At 43.4% G+C, this 16,047-nt stretch overlaps 1 protein-coding gene across 1 annotated transcript; it reads left to right on the top strand.

Annotated features, from left to right (window-relative positions):
- Positions 1–316: 316 nt before the first annotated feature.
- LOC144262321 (uncharacterized) lies at positions 317–14,038 on the top strand. Its single transcript, XM_077812052.1, has 4 exons — positions 317–722; positions 9,108–9,227; positions 10,330–10,436; positions 13,533–14,038. Exons 1-3 carry the CDS (start codon positions 359–361, stop codon positions 10,431–10,433), a joined length of 588 nt encoding a protein of 195 aa, XP_077668178.1. The 5' UTR covers positions 317–358; the 3' UTR covers positions 10,434–10,436; positions 13,533–14,038.
- Positions 14,039–16,047: the final 2,009 nt, after the last annotated feature.

Raw genomic sequence — 16,047 nt, 5'->3', positions numbered from 1 at the left:
GCCCTGGTGGAGACTTGTTTGTAATTCCCCTGTGAACAGAATTCTTAGATTTCAGCCTAGTAGGCCATGAAATGTACAATGTAGCAATATCAAATATCACGAGTCACTCAGCTGTCTGCTGAAATATATGTAATTTGGAAATCATATTTGTTGTTATATCCAGGACGGTGATTCATCCTTGGAGTGAAGCTGTGGCTTGCCTCTGCATGTTTTGCAATGCTGGCTGGCTTCATAACCGCATAACTGCATGCTGTGGCTCCTACCAGATTTCTCAGCAAAAGTCTGAGCGAGGAGCAAGCTAATTCCTTGAACAATGGCATTCGCTTTTAGACAATTCTTCCTGCTAGCTGCCGATTTAATGCTTGCCTTGACCCTTTCCTGCTTCCTTTATGCTTTCGTGTGCATCTGCACTGCATTCCTCACCTGCTTTGTGATCGTTTTCTCCTTGGGGATTGTGAAGAAAATGGAGAGAAATATTGACATAAAAGGGAGAGCCATTGTGATTCTAGTGTCCAACAGCTCCATCGGACGGACGTTTGCCAGGAACCTGGACGAGGCAGGTTTCAGAGTGTCTGCTGCATGCTGGCCACCTGAAAGGAACTGGGCAAAGGTTCTGAAGGAGGAGTATTCGCCAGACACGAAGCTGACACAGCTCCATATAACTGAGGACGAGTATAAGATGACAATGAAAACCTTGATAGAAAAGCACTTATCTCTGAAAGGTAATATTTAGGGCAAGACTGTGGATTATGTCAATATTAGAAATGACCCCAAAGAGCACATCTGTGTACGAGGGTCCTAGTTTACCAGCAAACTAGGAAGGCAACAATACTGTAAGCATAGATCTCCAGGTATATTTATTGTTTTGCATTTTATTCTGCTTCGACAAGGAAAATAGACTAGTCAGTTTCACTTCGCACTAAAGGGCAAAGTTTCCGCCCTAGCACTTGTGGAGGGTCCCCTAGCAGCAGGATTGATAACAGTTCCATTGCACAAGGTGTGAGCAGCCCAAGGAATGAAAGGGACTGAGCCATTTGCTGTGCAGATTCTCTGCTCCTTTTTTCCATGGCAGAGGTGCATATGGACATAGAGGACTGCGGTCACCTCTGCAGAGGTAAGGTTGACAGGCTGGGCGAAAGAGCAAGAGATGAAAGAGGTTTGGTCAGTGTCCTAGGCAGAGACAACGTGCCTGGCTTTTGTTACTCAGAACCAAAAGGTGGAGGGGAGGACGGGAGAGGGGGTCATGTTTGATCCTCAGCCAAAAGCACTGTTGGCTACAAGATTGCAGTTGGCTAACACCTGCAGGAGGCTAAAAGATTGCAGCACTTTGCTTTCTGATCTGGACCTCACCACAATTATCCATGGCTGGGTTGTCTCCAGATTAGATTACATGGGGCTAAACTTGAAGACAATTCATAAACGTCACCTGGGACTGTAAGAGGCGGGCAGCCTGTTGAGGTACGTTTCTCTCAGAGAACACACAACACCTTGGGAATCTGCCGGTGCTTGGGAATCTGCCGGTGTGTTTCTGGATGCAATTTTTAACAAGTACCAGTAGTCAACTACAAAGTGCTAAATAGTTGGGGCTCGGCTATGCCAACACCCAGAGGCAGATTAAGGTTTCATGGAAACCCTAGGCCAGAGTAAGTGGGGAGCCCCTCCTGATGCCTTCCACCTGCAATTCTGCCCCCAGGCTACCCCTCCCTCCCCCATGGCCCTGCCCCTGTTCCAATCACGCTCCTGCCCTCTTCCGCGCCACCCCCCCCCCCACTGCAGCCTGCAACCCGTTTGCTCCTTTCTACCCTCCCCCCAATACCAGAGAAGCTCTGTCCCCCTGCCACGGCCATGGGACTGCAGCAGAGAGTGAGAGCACCCCCAGCCCTGAGGCCAGGGCAGGGAGTGAGAGCTTCTCCAGTCCAGGAGCCACAGCTGGGGTCTGGACGCTGGGGCTTCCCCCACCCTGCCTGGTGCTTCTGCCGGGAAGTGGGGTCAAGGTGCAGGGGCCTCCTCCGCCCCAGCTTCCTGGCGCAGTTACCTGGGTTGGGGTGTGGGGGCTTCTGCCGGGGAGTGGGGTTGAGGTGCGGGGGTGTCAATTTTTCTGGGGTCCCCCAATTGGCTGGGGCCCCTGGGCACGGGCCCTGTCGGCTCAATGGCTAATCCGCTGTTGGCAACACCAACTCTCATTGTTACTGTAAGAGCTGAGAACAGAAGAAGTGTTTGGTTAACAGCCCCTTGGTTTAAATATGAGGGGTCTGGCCATGAGATTTTGAGCAAGGGCTAATCAGCTCTGGAACATGCTTCAGTAGTTGATTGGCAGAGCCCAATATTGCAAGGTTTCTTCATGCTCTTGGCTCTGTCTAGCCAGGAGGGCATGTTTAATGAAAGAGGGAGAATTTTAGGTTTATGTTTGAGCGGAAGTATCCATTCTAGTATGGGCACTGGGCCTGTTGAATTTGAATGGATCTTTGTAAGTGGTTGTACACGTGGATAGTGGTTTAGGTAGACGCCGTATTAGAAATCAAAATACACAAATAAAATTCAAAAATATCTAGGGTTATAATAGTTGATACTAGCAAACGTTTTGGGATATGAAGGGATATGAAACCTTGAACTTCAGTGCTTATGCCAATCTTTAACTATTAGAGATCAGGAGACAAGTTTTGGTTCCCACAAATCAAGAAGGATGTTGATAAACTGGAGAGGGTTCAGAGGAGAACTACCGGAATGATTAAAGCATTAGAAAACCTGCCTTATAGTGATAGCCTCAAGGAGCTCAATCTACTTAACTTAACAAAGAAAAGGTTAAGAGGTGACTTGATTACAGTCTATAAGTACCTACACGGGGAACAAATATTTAATAGTGGGCTTTTCAATCTATCAGAGAAAGGTCTAACACAATCCAATGGCTGGAACTTGAAGCTAGACAAATCCAGATGTAACGTAAACCTGTACGAAATTGTTGGGTATTGTATTAAATTAACCAGAAGCTTGGTCACGTTGCAATCTGCGCAGGAGTCCTCATGGGCTTATAAACTCTACCAGAATCCCTGCAAGCGTTATGATCTCCAGTGGTGTTGCTGCAGGTCCAATATGCTTTGCTAGAGTCTGCGAATATTTTGGGACAGATCCTTAATGACATTAGGGAGCAGTTGCTTGTACCAGTAGTCCTGTTGACAGCAGTGTGTATATAGTATGACTATTTACCATTAGATAAGGAGATTCTCCAGATGAGGAGAATGCCTCATGTAAGGGAACCATTTTGTCTAGGGAGGAGGGGAAGATACAATCAGTCTACAAGGCTAACAGGTTTCTTCATGTCTTAAGAAATTAGTCATGTATTTTTTTTTCAGAAGGGGCGCAGAATAGGGCAGGAGCTGGATACATACCTCAAGCTAGTGACACTCAATTATCCAGGTGCCTTGTCATCCTTGAGATAAAGGCAGACATCACACAGACATCAGACAAGGCATACAACCAGTCAAGAAAGTGGGGAAGTTCTATGGCCTGTGTTATGCAGGAAGTCAGACTTGATGATCAGAGTGGTCCCTTATGGCCTCAAAATCTATGGCTCTATCAATATTTAATGCTAAGATCATGCAATGAGCAGTTCTAGTTAAAGATATGCTTGCATATACCCTGTGTCATCTTTGTGTCACGCATGCATGCTTTAGCTCCTTGTGCTGACATGAGTTACACATTCCTGTATTTCTCTACATACATTCAGGTTTGCCAGCCCCCCGTGTTCAGAAAAACATGAGTCAGGTGCCCAAAAATCACGAGTGCCTTAAAAATACTGATTTTTTTTTTAAAGAAATGTTGGGTCCTTTTTATTTGTCTTCTGGCTTTTGAGCCTTTAGGGTGCCCTCGGGTCACCTTTTCAAGTTTTTCTCTGCAACCATGAGAGCGAGAAACATACATTTCATTTACAGAGAGAGAGAGAGAGAGAGGGAGAGAGTCTCACCAAATCACATGCCTCCAGGAGCTGGGGCTCTAAGGAAAACATCCAGTATTACAAGAGTTACTGACACTGTGTATGAATGATCTGGGATCCAGCTGCTAGAGAGACTGCTGCTACTCATGTTTGTGCTGTTGTCTGGACATATTGCCTGGAACTGTTGTCTCTTGTTTCATGACCTTCAGTGCTGGCTGCAAAGTGAGGCCTTGAGGGTAGCACAGTAAAGCAAGTTAAAACTGGGGAGATTCTTAAAGCTTAATATGGCTGTGAAGCAGCCCCTCTCCACTGCAGAAAAAATACAGGCAAAACAAAACAAAACTCTTGCCTGTTAGCGTGATTAATTCCGATAGTGCTTGTCACCATGATACCCAGCCATCCTCCTGAACACAGGAGCTTGGAAACAATATACAAAGGGTTAGTCAAATGCTCAGTGAAAATCAGTACTTGTTGCATCCTGCCCTAGCTTTTGCCAAGTCCAGTGAATTCCAGAGGCAGCAGCTCTCAAGCAAGAGCAATCTGGTGATGTGCGTGGAGTTCTCAGATTTCTCAGATGATCTTAACGGCCGGGACAGGGTACCGGGTGAAAGATGGTTTCAGATAACCCAGTCCCAGACTGTTCAGATTTTAAAGATCGTCACCTTCAGCTTGAATGGCACCCGGTGCAGATTTGGGCACAAGTGTCATGTGTCCATGCTGGCCCGTGTCACTCAGAAGCTGGGAACTTGGGCTCTGATCCTGCAGTGAGCTCCCTGTGGGCAGATCCCCGTGGAGCCCATTGACTTCAGCAGGGCTCTATGTATGTGTACACAGCACTCCGCAGCATAGAGGTGACTGCAGGATCAGGGCCTTGCATTCTAGTTCTGTTGGAGCTTCTGGGACGACTCCAGGGGGAGCCCCAAGGAGACCACTTTGAAGTGTTTTATACAGAAGATCCCAGCCTTTCCTGTGTTCTAGGATAGTTCGTTTCTCTCCTCAGACAGTTCATTCCTTCTCCTTTTATTGCTTTCTGTTGTTGCATTTCTTGTACCCGCCTTTTCCCTGGCTCTCCCTAAACATCCTCAGTCTCTTCAGAGGTCCCCTCTTTTCTTTTCTCCTCCATACGCTTTATTCATTCTGTCCCTTGGGGTTTGATCACTTTCCTTCTATTTCTAAAGCCTCTATTTCCCTGGTCCTATTCTGATTTATTTAATTCGTTTCATTTTCCAATTTCACACTCATTCCCTCTCCCTCGTACAGTTTTTCCCCTCTCCTTTTTCTCTGCTTTACTCTCTTTCTCTTTCACACAGCTTTCCATATCGCTCATCCAACCTTTTCCCATCACTCAGCTAACTGGTGCTTTCTACTTCCCCGGTGCCTAAGACATCACAGGAGGCAGGCAGCTCTTTGTCAAGTTGCTGAATGATGTGTACACATGAAGAAAGTTTTGCCTATTAAAAATCATGAGTTTCATCAATGGTAAAGGGAAATGCAAAATGATAAACTTCCTAGATTTTACTCTTGTCTGTAGCTGGCTGGATTGTTTTCACTGTGAACGAATTATCCAAAAGATTGAGCCTTCTTTTTATTCATGAACAGCTCATCCTGACAGGTGTGACTGCATTTGGTATTCAGAAATATTCAAAGAATAGTTTGGCCAAATAATTTAAAAGCTAGGAGCCGTTTGAAGTCTCTTCATTTTGAGTATTTGATAGTCAGTATGTGAAACGGATCACTTGGTATTGTTCCTGATCCCTGATTGGATGGGTTAAACTCTTTACACAGAAGAATTCATAAATAAATAATGATGATCAACAAATTGTAAATAATGAATTAGCAAGCACACTTTTTCCTGCACAAATATCATGCCCTTCTTCATAAGCATAGGTCTATTCAAATGGGGAAACATCCTTCCCTTTACAGAGAGCCTAGACAAGACATCTGCACCACCAAACACCACTCAGTCCCTAAAGACAGATCATATGGCCCAGAGAGTTTTGGTTATGCAACCAAAAGGTCCTTCTCTATTAATAACGCAATATTATTGCTAAAAGTCCAAACACTGCCAACCATCTTAGAAATTAATGGAAATGTACTTAAATGGCATAATCAAATTAATTGAGATTTGGTCAATGTAGAGCTAAAACTGGGTTCAGGGACTATACCTGCCCCTTTGCCTCACTGCCAATACTTGTGGATTTGCATTTACATTTAAAATAAAGTTTCTCTTTGATGTAGCTGTGTGAAAGATTCACACAAAGAACTGGGGAAACTGACTGACTATTGAATGATAAGAGTGAAACTGACTATTAGAATGGATCGAAAATTGGACAATTGCCATCTCAATTTCAATTTTGCAAAACCACATTTTCTGTCAAAAAACCCCAACCCAACCAACCAAACATTGACGGAAGATTCTTGACCACCTCTACTGACTATATGCAGAGTGGTGCTTTAATGCACAAAGCAATAAGCTAAAAAACAGAGAAACATTCCCCCCCGCCAACCCAGTTTCATTCAGAAACAAGAGATCTCAGGTAATACTTATAACAATAATGAATAAAAAAAGGGTACAGACAGAAATATGACTTTTAAATTGATAGAGTCCCTTTCTAAAGCTACAATTATAATAATAGAAAGTAAAACCACATAAAGTTAGGATGATGAAGTGACACAGCTCAGATCACAATATACAAAACTAGGGAAATTCTGGGTTAAGGCTGTAACCCAATTCTTAACTCACTCCCCTTTCTATCCACTGGGCTATGCTCTGAATAAAATGCGTCAGAGAGTTCACTTTCTAGTTGCACTTCTATCTTTTATCCTTCTCTGAGGCAGCTCCTCCAGAAATTTTATTCATGAGCCATAACACCGGAGAGCAGTGCATGTCTGATTGCATCAGTCATGTTGAGCTACATGATATAAAACAATACAACATGACTGACATCACAGCCAAGATGTGGGAGAGGCGGGGGAGACGGGGGTGGGGGGAAGATATTTTAAGTAAAAGCTCAGTTTTTCTGAGAAAGAAAAGGAGCAAAATATCGAATGTGCTTGAGCAAAATAATCAGGTGCAAGGGGAAAAATCTTCCTATTAACTCCAGGTGGTATGCACAGTGGGCTACATGCATGTTTGGTGTAATAATAAATCCTATCTAATACTTTGCTGAAAAGCACAATACCATATATCTCAAAGCACATGGCAGCTGAAGGTAAGCCTTATTGACCCGATGTAAGTAAGATGGTGGATGGATACACCAGCCAGGGAAAGCCAAAGTCCTGTCTCAAGAGTAACCTTATTGCCACAAAAGGATTCAAAACAAGAGCAAAGTGGCTCCTATCATTTGCTTTCAGCCACCACAGGCCTTTACAGCTTTCAAGAAACTGGGAGTGAAGAGAATATGCTCTTCCTCGGGTACCTTTCCTAGGCCTCTTGCCAGGTCCCCCTAGAAGCACTTTCCTCAAGGCCTTATTTCAACTCCCTGCTCACTTTCTGAGGGTGAGCCAGGAGAACTCCTTTTATTGTCTCCATCAGGGAGTCACGTGATGAGCAGCTGATTTCTCGCCATCATGTGCCCTGTCTGGAGACTGCAATTCCCAGTAACTCCTGGACTTAAAGGGGATATGCCATCATAACAGACATACCGGCTAACCCTGTGCTTAGAGATCAGTGCTTTGTTACATCCTCAAAATCAACGAGGAGTCCGGTGGCACCTTAAAGACTAAAATTTATTTGGGCATAAGCTTTTGTGGGTAAAAAACCCACTTCTTCAGATGCATGGAGTGAAAATTACAGATACAGGCATTATTATACTGACACATTAAGAGAAGGGAGTTACCTTACAAGTGGAGAACCAGTACTGACAAGGCCAATTCAATCAGGGTAGATGTGGTCCACTCCCAATAACTGATGAGGGGGTGCCACCGGACTCCTCGTTGATTTTGTGGATACACACTAACACGGCTACCCCTCTGATACTTGTTACATCCTGTTTCACGGACAGAAAAACAGAAATACAAAGAGCTTAAATGTCGTCTCCGAGTCAATGGGTATGTCGACACAGCAGCAGGAAGATGCGATTCCCAGCAAGAGTAGACATATACACGCTAGCTCCTCTTCAGCTAGCATGCTAAAATACTAGTGTGGCCGCACTGATACGGACTAACCACTCAAATACGTACCCAGGGTGTCAGATGGGATTGTCCTTGGGTGGCTAGCCCAAGCCATAGCCTGTCCTGCCATGGTCACACTGCAATATTTAGTGCACTAGCTTGAGCAGAACTACCTCATATATGTCTGCCTGCACTGGGAATTACACCTCCCAGCTGCTGTGTAGACGTACCCAAGAGGACTCAGTGGCTGACTCCCATTCCTGTGCTTTGTGCTTTTAAACCAGGGCTGAATTTGTCTCAGTATGCTGTGTAGATATGGCTTATATATCGTTACATGGGGAAAAGCAAATTCTTAATTAGGACGGTTGCAGGGGAAAAAACCCTGATGATTTTTGAAAAATGCCATTTCCATTTGGATGAAATTTTATTCAAGTGGAAATTTTCTGCATATCTCTAGGCCTAAGTAATATATTTGATAATATTGATGGATGAACTCATAAGAGCCGTTTGATCTTCCATCAGCAATTTGACATCACTTCTCTGGACTGGCCCACATTGGAGTATAATGGACTGCTCACAATTTGGATTTATTTTTTCACAATTTATTTCATGCAACTTTGGAAATATTTTGCATAAAGCTGGTTGAAGCTTAAAGCTGGTTGAATTTAAAAAAATTTCATGCAAATTATTTGAAGATTTTCGTAATTTTGCATTTACCTTTTTGGCTGCAGCTCGTAAAAGTAAAGATTTTCATTAAAAGTTTCTAAATTTTTTGCAATACCTTTTCATCATCTTTTAGTCCACTCTAATATGAAGTATGTAATGCTAGAACTTTTGGAGAACTGGGATTCCAGCTTGGATCCATGTCTAATTGTGTATCAGAACAGTTAAGTGTTATATGGCTCAGATTCGCCTAATTTTTTATCTAAATGCAGCGGCTACTTGCAATATTTATTGTTAAACGGAGTAATGTCACCTTTATTTGTGTGCAGAGAAATACTATGAAATAACAGGAAAATGAATTGTAAAAGTTAACACAGCTCATCTTATGTCAATTGGACAGGCATGTATGGGCTGATGAAGAAGCCTTCGGTCCTGATGTGGGAAGAACAGGAGCCAGACACAAACAGATTCTCTGAGGGAAAAACTTCTTATAAATGGAAGGATGTTTGCAGAACTCCAGGTAGGATAAACTTTAGCCAGTCGAGCACATCTGAATATGTTGCTCCTCTTAGTCCCTCTCTAGACTTCGTGGGGGGGGAAGAAGGGGGAAGTATTGAAAAAAAAATGTGTAAGCCTATTTGTCTTAATGGAGACTGTTTTTAAACATCACTTAGCACCTCCGATGACAGGGTTCAATATCTTTAAAAATGTTGTAGCTGCTCCTGGTCAACTTTAGACTCCACCCCTCATGATGGTTGACCATAACTAGCTTTGAAAACGTATTTAAAATCACCCATTTGAAAACACACACATTCTTTCCTAATCTAGGCAGGGCCTTACTGTAATTAGAATTTGCCAAATAATTGATTTTGCAGTTCAGTGGCCAAACTGGGTGAGAGCGGGGAGAGACTGATTCAGCTTGAAGGAAATGTTTCATTTCATTCTTGGGTGCCCCCCCTTTTAAAGTTAATTCTTGCTAAATTTCAAAACAAAAAGTGGTAACATTTTGTTTTGAAAATATTTTTTTAAAATCACTTTTTTGGCTATTTTTTTTAACCCTGGTGGAGGTTTTTTTTCCCATCAAAACTCTTCTCTGAATTTGACCCAAATTTATTAACAAGTTTGGTCAACCTGACGCTTTGTTTTTCAGCAAATAAACTGTTTGCTGAAAAAATTCCACCCAGCTCTAGTTGTAATGTGAGTAAATCATCTAGGGCCTAATCCTCTGAGGTGCTGAGTGCCTTTGGTTCCCACTGCTGTCATGGTTGTTGACATTTAAGCGAATGGGGGTGAAGAACAAGTCACAGAGATTCTCGACAGTCTCAGTATCTTAAAGGATCTGGCCTTTATCTGGGGAAGAGTTTTCCTCATGTTTTGCTTTTCATATAGTGGACTAAATAAAAAAGTGGTAAGCTCGTAAGGACTTATCTAGACTAATACTTAGGTTGCAGCAAGCGGAGGTGCAGATCTACCCTGCACTAGTCTGCCAGGAACTCAGGGTACGTCCACATCTGAACTGGGAGGTGGGATTCCAAGCTCACATCGATGTACCTCTGCTAAGTCTGCTTGAGCTAGTGTCTAAATATAGCAGCGTGTCTGCAGTTGCATTCTTCTCTTTGCAGCCTTCCTCATGGCACTTCTCTTTCTCCCTGTGAACTATGGCGTGACTTTTGCAAAGAAGAAAAGCCTGCAGTTACTTACTAGCCCACTGAAGTCCAAAAACTGACAGGTGAGACAACATCGGCATCTTAGATACATCCAGCCTGGCAGAGGGTCCACTCACTTCACACTCCTGAGCAGACGCTGCCCCAGACTCCAAAAATCAGGGTCATTCCAAAATCTGGGGAGTTTAGACCTGAGGCTATTTTCAACCCTTTTAAAATAGGGGCTGTTTGCAAAAGTCACACTTGGATTTGGTTTTTGATTTCCAGTGGCCCCAAGATCTGATGGTGTTCAGACTCAGGGTTTTGGTTGGGGCAAATCTCTAGTATGGGGACATGAGACTGCAAAGAATGCCTGAAATTCTCCCTATCCTGTCCTGTCAGGTATCTGCCTTGCTTTGGAAATTCTATCCTGAAAATTCACTGGGTCTGATTCTGATCTCTCTTACACCAATATGAATGAGAAGGAACTTCCCTGACTTCACTAGATGTACATTTACAATGTTGTTTTAACCTTGTTGGTCCTAGGCTATTAAGCAAGGTGTGTGAGGTAATATATCTTTTATTGAACCAATTTCTTTGGTGAAAGAAACAAACTTGTGAGGACGGAGGGGTCAGATGTGGAGTGATCACTCTGTGAAAAATGTTCACCCATCTGTGATATGGTGTTTTTGTCTCTTATTTTCTGTGTGAGTTCATTGGAGAGCAGAATTATTGTCTTGTGTTACCCACATAGTTGTTACTGGAGCATTTAGTGCGCTGGACAAGGTATTTTGTGATAGGCATGTGTAAGACCCAGGGATCTTGAAAGGTGTGTTGGGGGATGGGGGGTATTGATCATCATAGCAGGAGTCATATGTCTCAGTCCTCATCCTCAAAGGAAACCCACAGAACACCTTCAAAAGATGACTCTGGGAGCTTAAATTCATAACTTTACTAGACACTAAAAATCATGGACATAGAAGAGACACTGGATTTATGGCTCTGTAAGCGTGTGGGACTCACCCCTGTGGTGCCTCCTGCTGGTGTCCTGGGAATTAGCTCTACTTCCAGCCTTGGAGTGCCCTCTGCAGGCTGGTATCCCGCTTATGCCAGGCCACCATGTTCTTCCCGAACCCGGTGCCCCTTGCACCCCAGGGTGCTGCCCCCTGGCAGTAACCCCTCACTTGCAGGGTCTCCCCTCCCCAGGGAACCCCCACCCCCTATCCCTACCTTGCCTCAGTCATAGGCTACTGCCAGTCACCAGCGAGCCTCCGCACCCTGGGGCAGACTGCAGTATAAGCCCCTCATCACAGGCAAGGCTGGGTTTGGATCTGCTCCCTCTGTCTAACCTGGGGCTGTCTCCTGCAGCCCCCATACCTGTTTGGCCTAATACTAGGCCGCAGCCTGGGGCTTCCCTGGCTGGAGCTCCCCCAGCTCCTCAGGCCCTTCCCCAGCCCTGCTCCAATCTAGGTACTCTGCTTAGGTTCCTGCAGCCAGGTCCCTCCCTCTCAGAAGCTAGAGAGGGACTCTTTATATGGCCAGCCGAGGCGGTTTGGGGCATGGCCAGAGCTGAAGCTGCCTCCCAATCAGCCCAGCCTAAGGCTCCCAGCTCCAGCCCTCTCCAAGGGCTGGCTTTTAACCCCTTTGGGCCGGGAGTGGGTGACCACCCCGCTACAGGCTCATTAAAACGATGTGTAACCCACTAACCCTGCTTTGTCCTATGACTGCAGAGATGTTAACTGCCCAGTTCGCCTTGAATAGGCTCTTGCAACACATGTTAACGCCCTATGCTAAACAATCTGTTCCACCTTGTATTTAGCTGTCACCCTCTGAATACATTTCCTAGACCCGAAGAAGAGCTCTGTGTGAGCACAAAAGCTTGTCTCTCTCACCAACAGAAATTGGTCCAATGAAAGATATTACCTCACCCACCTCACTAGATGTATGCCAATATTAACTTTTTCCTGCAAAGCCCATGTGCTTTAACCTATGTCACATCAAATAATGTCACCTACTCTTACGCTACCAAAAAACTTCCAAGGCAGAGCCTTCCTCTGAGTCTCCCATTGGGTTCTGGGTTGCTTGCGTGTTCAAGGCTTAGTTCTGCTCCTGCAAGCACTTCCACTGAAATCAGTGGGACAACTTAGGAGGGAAGAAACCAGTCTGCACGGGTGGCAGAATCAAGGCTTTAGCCTGTAAACTTCTTGGGGTGAGGACGATGGGCCAAATTCCTGTGGAATTCTGTAGTCAGTGGAGTTACTGTGGATTTGGATTGGCATCAGAGCAGAATTTGTCCAGGCCAATCTCTAATATTGGGACATAATGATGTGCAACATGCCTCGAACTCGGGACCTGAACTTGCCACCTATTGGTTTCCACAAGGATTTTAAGGTGCTTGTTCTGAATTATAAACCCCTAAATGGCCTGTGACCTGTCTGCATGATGGGCCTTCTCTTCCCCATTGCAATGCTAGGACAGTTGCAGGTAGTGGAAGCCCTCAAGATGGAACCGACGGGAAGAAAAGCTGCCAGCAAGGCGCGCTCCATGAGGGTCCCTCGACTTTGGGACTCATGCCCCTGCTTGGTCCAAGGTAGCCAGAGAGTGTTGACCATCAGGGTATATAGCAAAGGCCCATTTATTTACCCATGCTTTTGGGGAATGAGGAATAGGGTAGAGGCTGCCTTTGTGCACGAGGTGGGTCATGTTTGGGTTACTTCTCACCACTGCCTGGCTTTTTTATTGGTTAAAGGTGAGGAGAGGCTCCTGGTTCTGTATGTCTGAACATACTTCTTGGGGGTGGTAAAAGCACCCCAGAGGTATTCAGGTAATCCCATTGGTTTCAGTGAGAATTAGGCACCTAAATACCTTTGAGGCTCTGGGCCCTAGAGCCTGATCAAAAGCCCAGTAAAGTTAAAGTCTTTGTATTGACTTCAATGGATTAGACCTCAGAGCTTGGCCTAGATGCTTTTTGAAAGAAATATTAGAAATGGAAATAAATAAATAGCAACTTCTCTCTCATTTGGTCTGCACACGCTCACCAGTGGCTGTGCCATAGTAGTGATGTGATATGGATCGGAAAACAGTTCAGTTGGAATGGAATAATTTGCATGAAATCAGAGTGAATGGAATTATTCACTGCTGAAGAAAGAGATTAATCTCCCTCCCCAATACATTTATTTCAGCACGGAAGGAAACTTGTGGAATGACTCAACGGGTTACTAATGCCGCAGTGAAAACGAGATGCAGGGAGGAGTAACTTGGAATGGAACTGAACTGACTGATTCCTGACTTGCAAGAATCAAGTGCTGAATGGTGTCTTCAAACTTAGTAATAAGACAATGAGAAAACATTGTGAATTAGATCTGGATGGAAGACTATTACCCTAGTTGTATTGCAGGTCTGCTTTCAAATCACATTTGTAACTGAGAATAGGGTGAATGTTGAAATTGTACTGGGATAAATGATCTAAGATGGAAGGAAATAATGAAAAAAACTCTCCTGAAAGACTACTGAACATTAAGCTTTCGACATATGCTGTGCTATGACTTGGCTTAATTGATGGACAAACTGTTGTCTTTCATCTCTCAAATTGCAGCTCAGAGTTATCATTACACATGTGAAATGTAGTCTAGTCCCGGCCCACAGAAAAGAACGGTAGTTAAATGTCAAACTGAGCCAAAACTAGCCATTTTAATTCAACCATGTCAAAAAGTTGTGTTTTGATTAAAGCTGTTAAAACATTTCATTTCAACATTTCTGAATTGAAAGTTTTGGTTTCTAGCCAAAAATGTTTGGCCTTTGGTTTTTCACCAAAAAGTCAAAATTTTCTGTGGTAAGCAGACACTTTAAAAAACAAAAAAAAACGCATGTAGTCAAACACCCAATTTGCAGTTGAAAAACAGTTTCAATGGAACATTTTTAATAAGCTCTGGTGAGCAACAACATTTTGTCCGGAAATTCCTTGTGCAGTTTTAGATGGATAATGTATTCTTTATTTTCTCCACTAATCTGTTGCATGTCATTGATGTGGGCTTTTAAATAGCTGCTGTTTCATGGATGGTTAAATGATACCTATTTGTATTCACACTGGTATGTACAGCCTGATTGTACAGTCCTTATTTGAACAAAACACCTGTTGGCTTCAATGGAAATTGTTTGCTTAAAGACATTATGATAGACTATAATTGTTTATAATGCTTTATGATCCTTTGAGATAAAAGGAACTATACATTTATAAAATTATGACTTTAAGGCAATGCTGTTGTGAAACCCAGTTATGATATACCTTCCCTAAAATTATAATACAAATTAGCTACATCAAAGTAATGCAGAAGTAATATGTTGAGATTTTCAAAGCTGTCTAGGAGCTGAATGCTCAACTCCCTTCAGTTTTAGTGGGAGTCAGCTACCTAAATTCTTTAAGCAGTCTTGAAACTCAGTCATAATGTATAACATTGACATAATTCACTGTTAAAGCTAACACCTTAGCACATCTATTGTTGCCATATGTCCCCATTTAAAAGCCAAAGGGCAACCTAACTTTGCCAGACTAAAACAAATACACAAAAGTCAGAGCTGGTCAAAATTATTCCTTTATTTTTTTTTTTAAAAGTTTTTTCCTCCTGCAGCAAATGTTTCTTTCCCCCCTCCATACCCCCCTCCAAAAAAATAGAAAAATGGAAAAGGAGAGAAAAAGCCTAAAAAATGAAACAACTTCATTTTAGATTTCAAAATAATTTTCATGTTTTCAATTGTTTTTTTTAGCAGAACACTGAAAAAATTCAAGAGCTTTGAGAAAATTTTCTGGAAAACAATTCCGCCCTCACCCCCCCCCCCCCCCCCCCCCCAACAGACTCACCATTTTCCAGCCAGCTCTAATGAAAATGCAGCTGGCTTACAAATGTTTGGTCCCATGGCAACTAAACCCTCAAATTCAAGAGCTGACAATGGAAATGACAGCTGACCACTCAAGCCCTGAATCTTCTCCCATTGAACTCAATGGCAAAATGCCCAATAATGTCACACGTGCAGAACCAAGCTGTAAATACACCCACCCTTCCTGGGTAACCCTCTCAGAATGTTTCCCAGCCAAAAGGGTTTATTTACATTATGTGAGCACTGACATTCTTTCCATTTTCAAAAATATCATGGCAGATGTTATCAACAAGTCACATTCTTTGCCAGCTGCCTTTATCAAAGCCACAGTCCCTATATGCCAACTCTAGCAATAGAGTCAAAAAAAAAAAAACAACACAGCACAAGTACTGATATCAGTACAATTCCACTGGGATAGCTGCTCCTCGGAGCGGTAATTCTCCTGTTAGAATACCTTGCTGTGTTTTCAGGCCTGGTGCTGTAGAATTCCCTTACACGAGTGGTGTTTGCTCACATGAGTAGTCATACTGAAGCCAAATCCAACTGAGTATGGGCTACTCACCTGCATAATGATCTGCAGGGCTGGCATTTTAGATAAGGTGGTCTTTGGGGGCAGGAATACCATTTTATCTGCTCGTATCACTGCTGAAAAGCACTGTAATGCAATGCCAATAATAAATAGCCATTACGGTGGTCTGGTTTTATATTATTGTTACTAACTTGATCAATAAAAACATTGAATGTGCCCTCTTATCTGACCCACATGCTTGAGTTTCTTCTATATGTAACTTCAGAAGAATACAGAATGTATTCACGTGTTTG

This window comes from Eretmochelys imbricata, chromosome 3 (genome assembly GCF_965152235.1).
Source record: "Eretmochelys imbricata isolate rEreImb1 chromosome 3, rEreImb1.hap1, whole genome shotgun sequence".
Taxonomy (NCBI): domain Eukaryota; kingdom Metazoa; phylum Chordata; order Testudines; family Cheloniidae; genus Eretmochelys; species Eretmochelys imbricata.
Note: the sequence above shows the minus strand (reverse complement) of the source record. Positions and strands in the feature narration are given on the sequence as shown.

Excerpts from the sequence above, each read along its gene's own strand:
- LOC144262321 (XM_077812052.1), top strand. The coding sequence starts at position 359 with ATGCTTGCCTTGACCCTTTCCTGCTTCCTTTATGCTTTCGTGTGCATC. Across the intron at positions 723-9,107 it reads AAAGCACTTATCTCTGAAAG|GCATGTATGGGCTGATGAAG; the intron begins GTAATATTTAGG and ends TCAATTGGACAG. Across the intron at positions 9,228-10,329 it reads GGATGTTTGCAGAACTCCAG|CCTTCCTCATGGCACTTCTC; the intron begins GTAGGATAAACT and ends TTCTCTTTGCAG.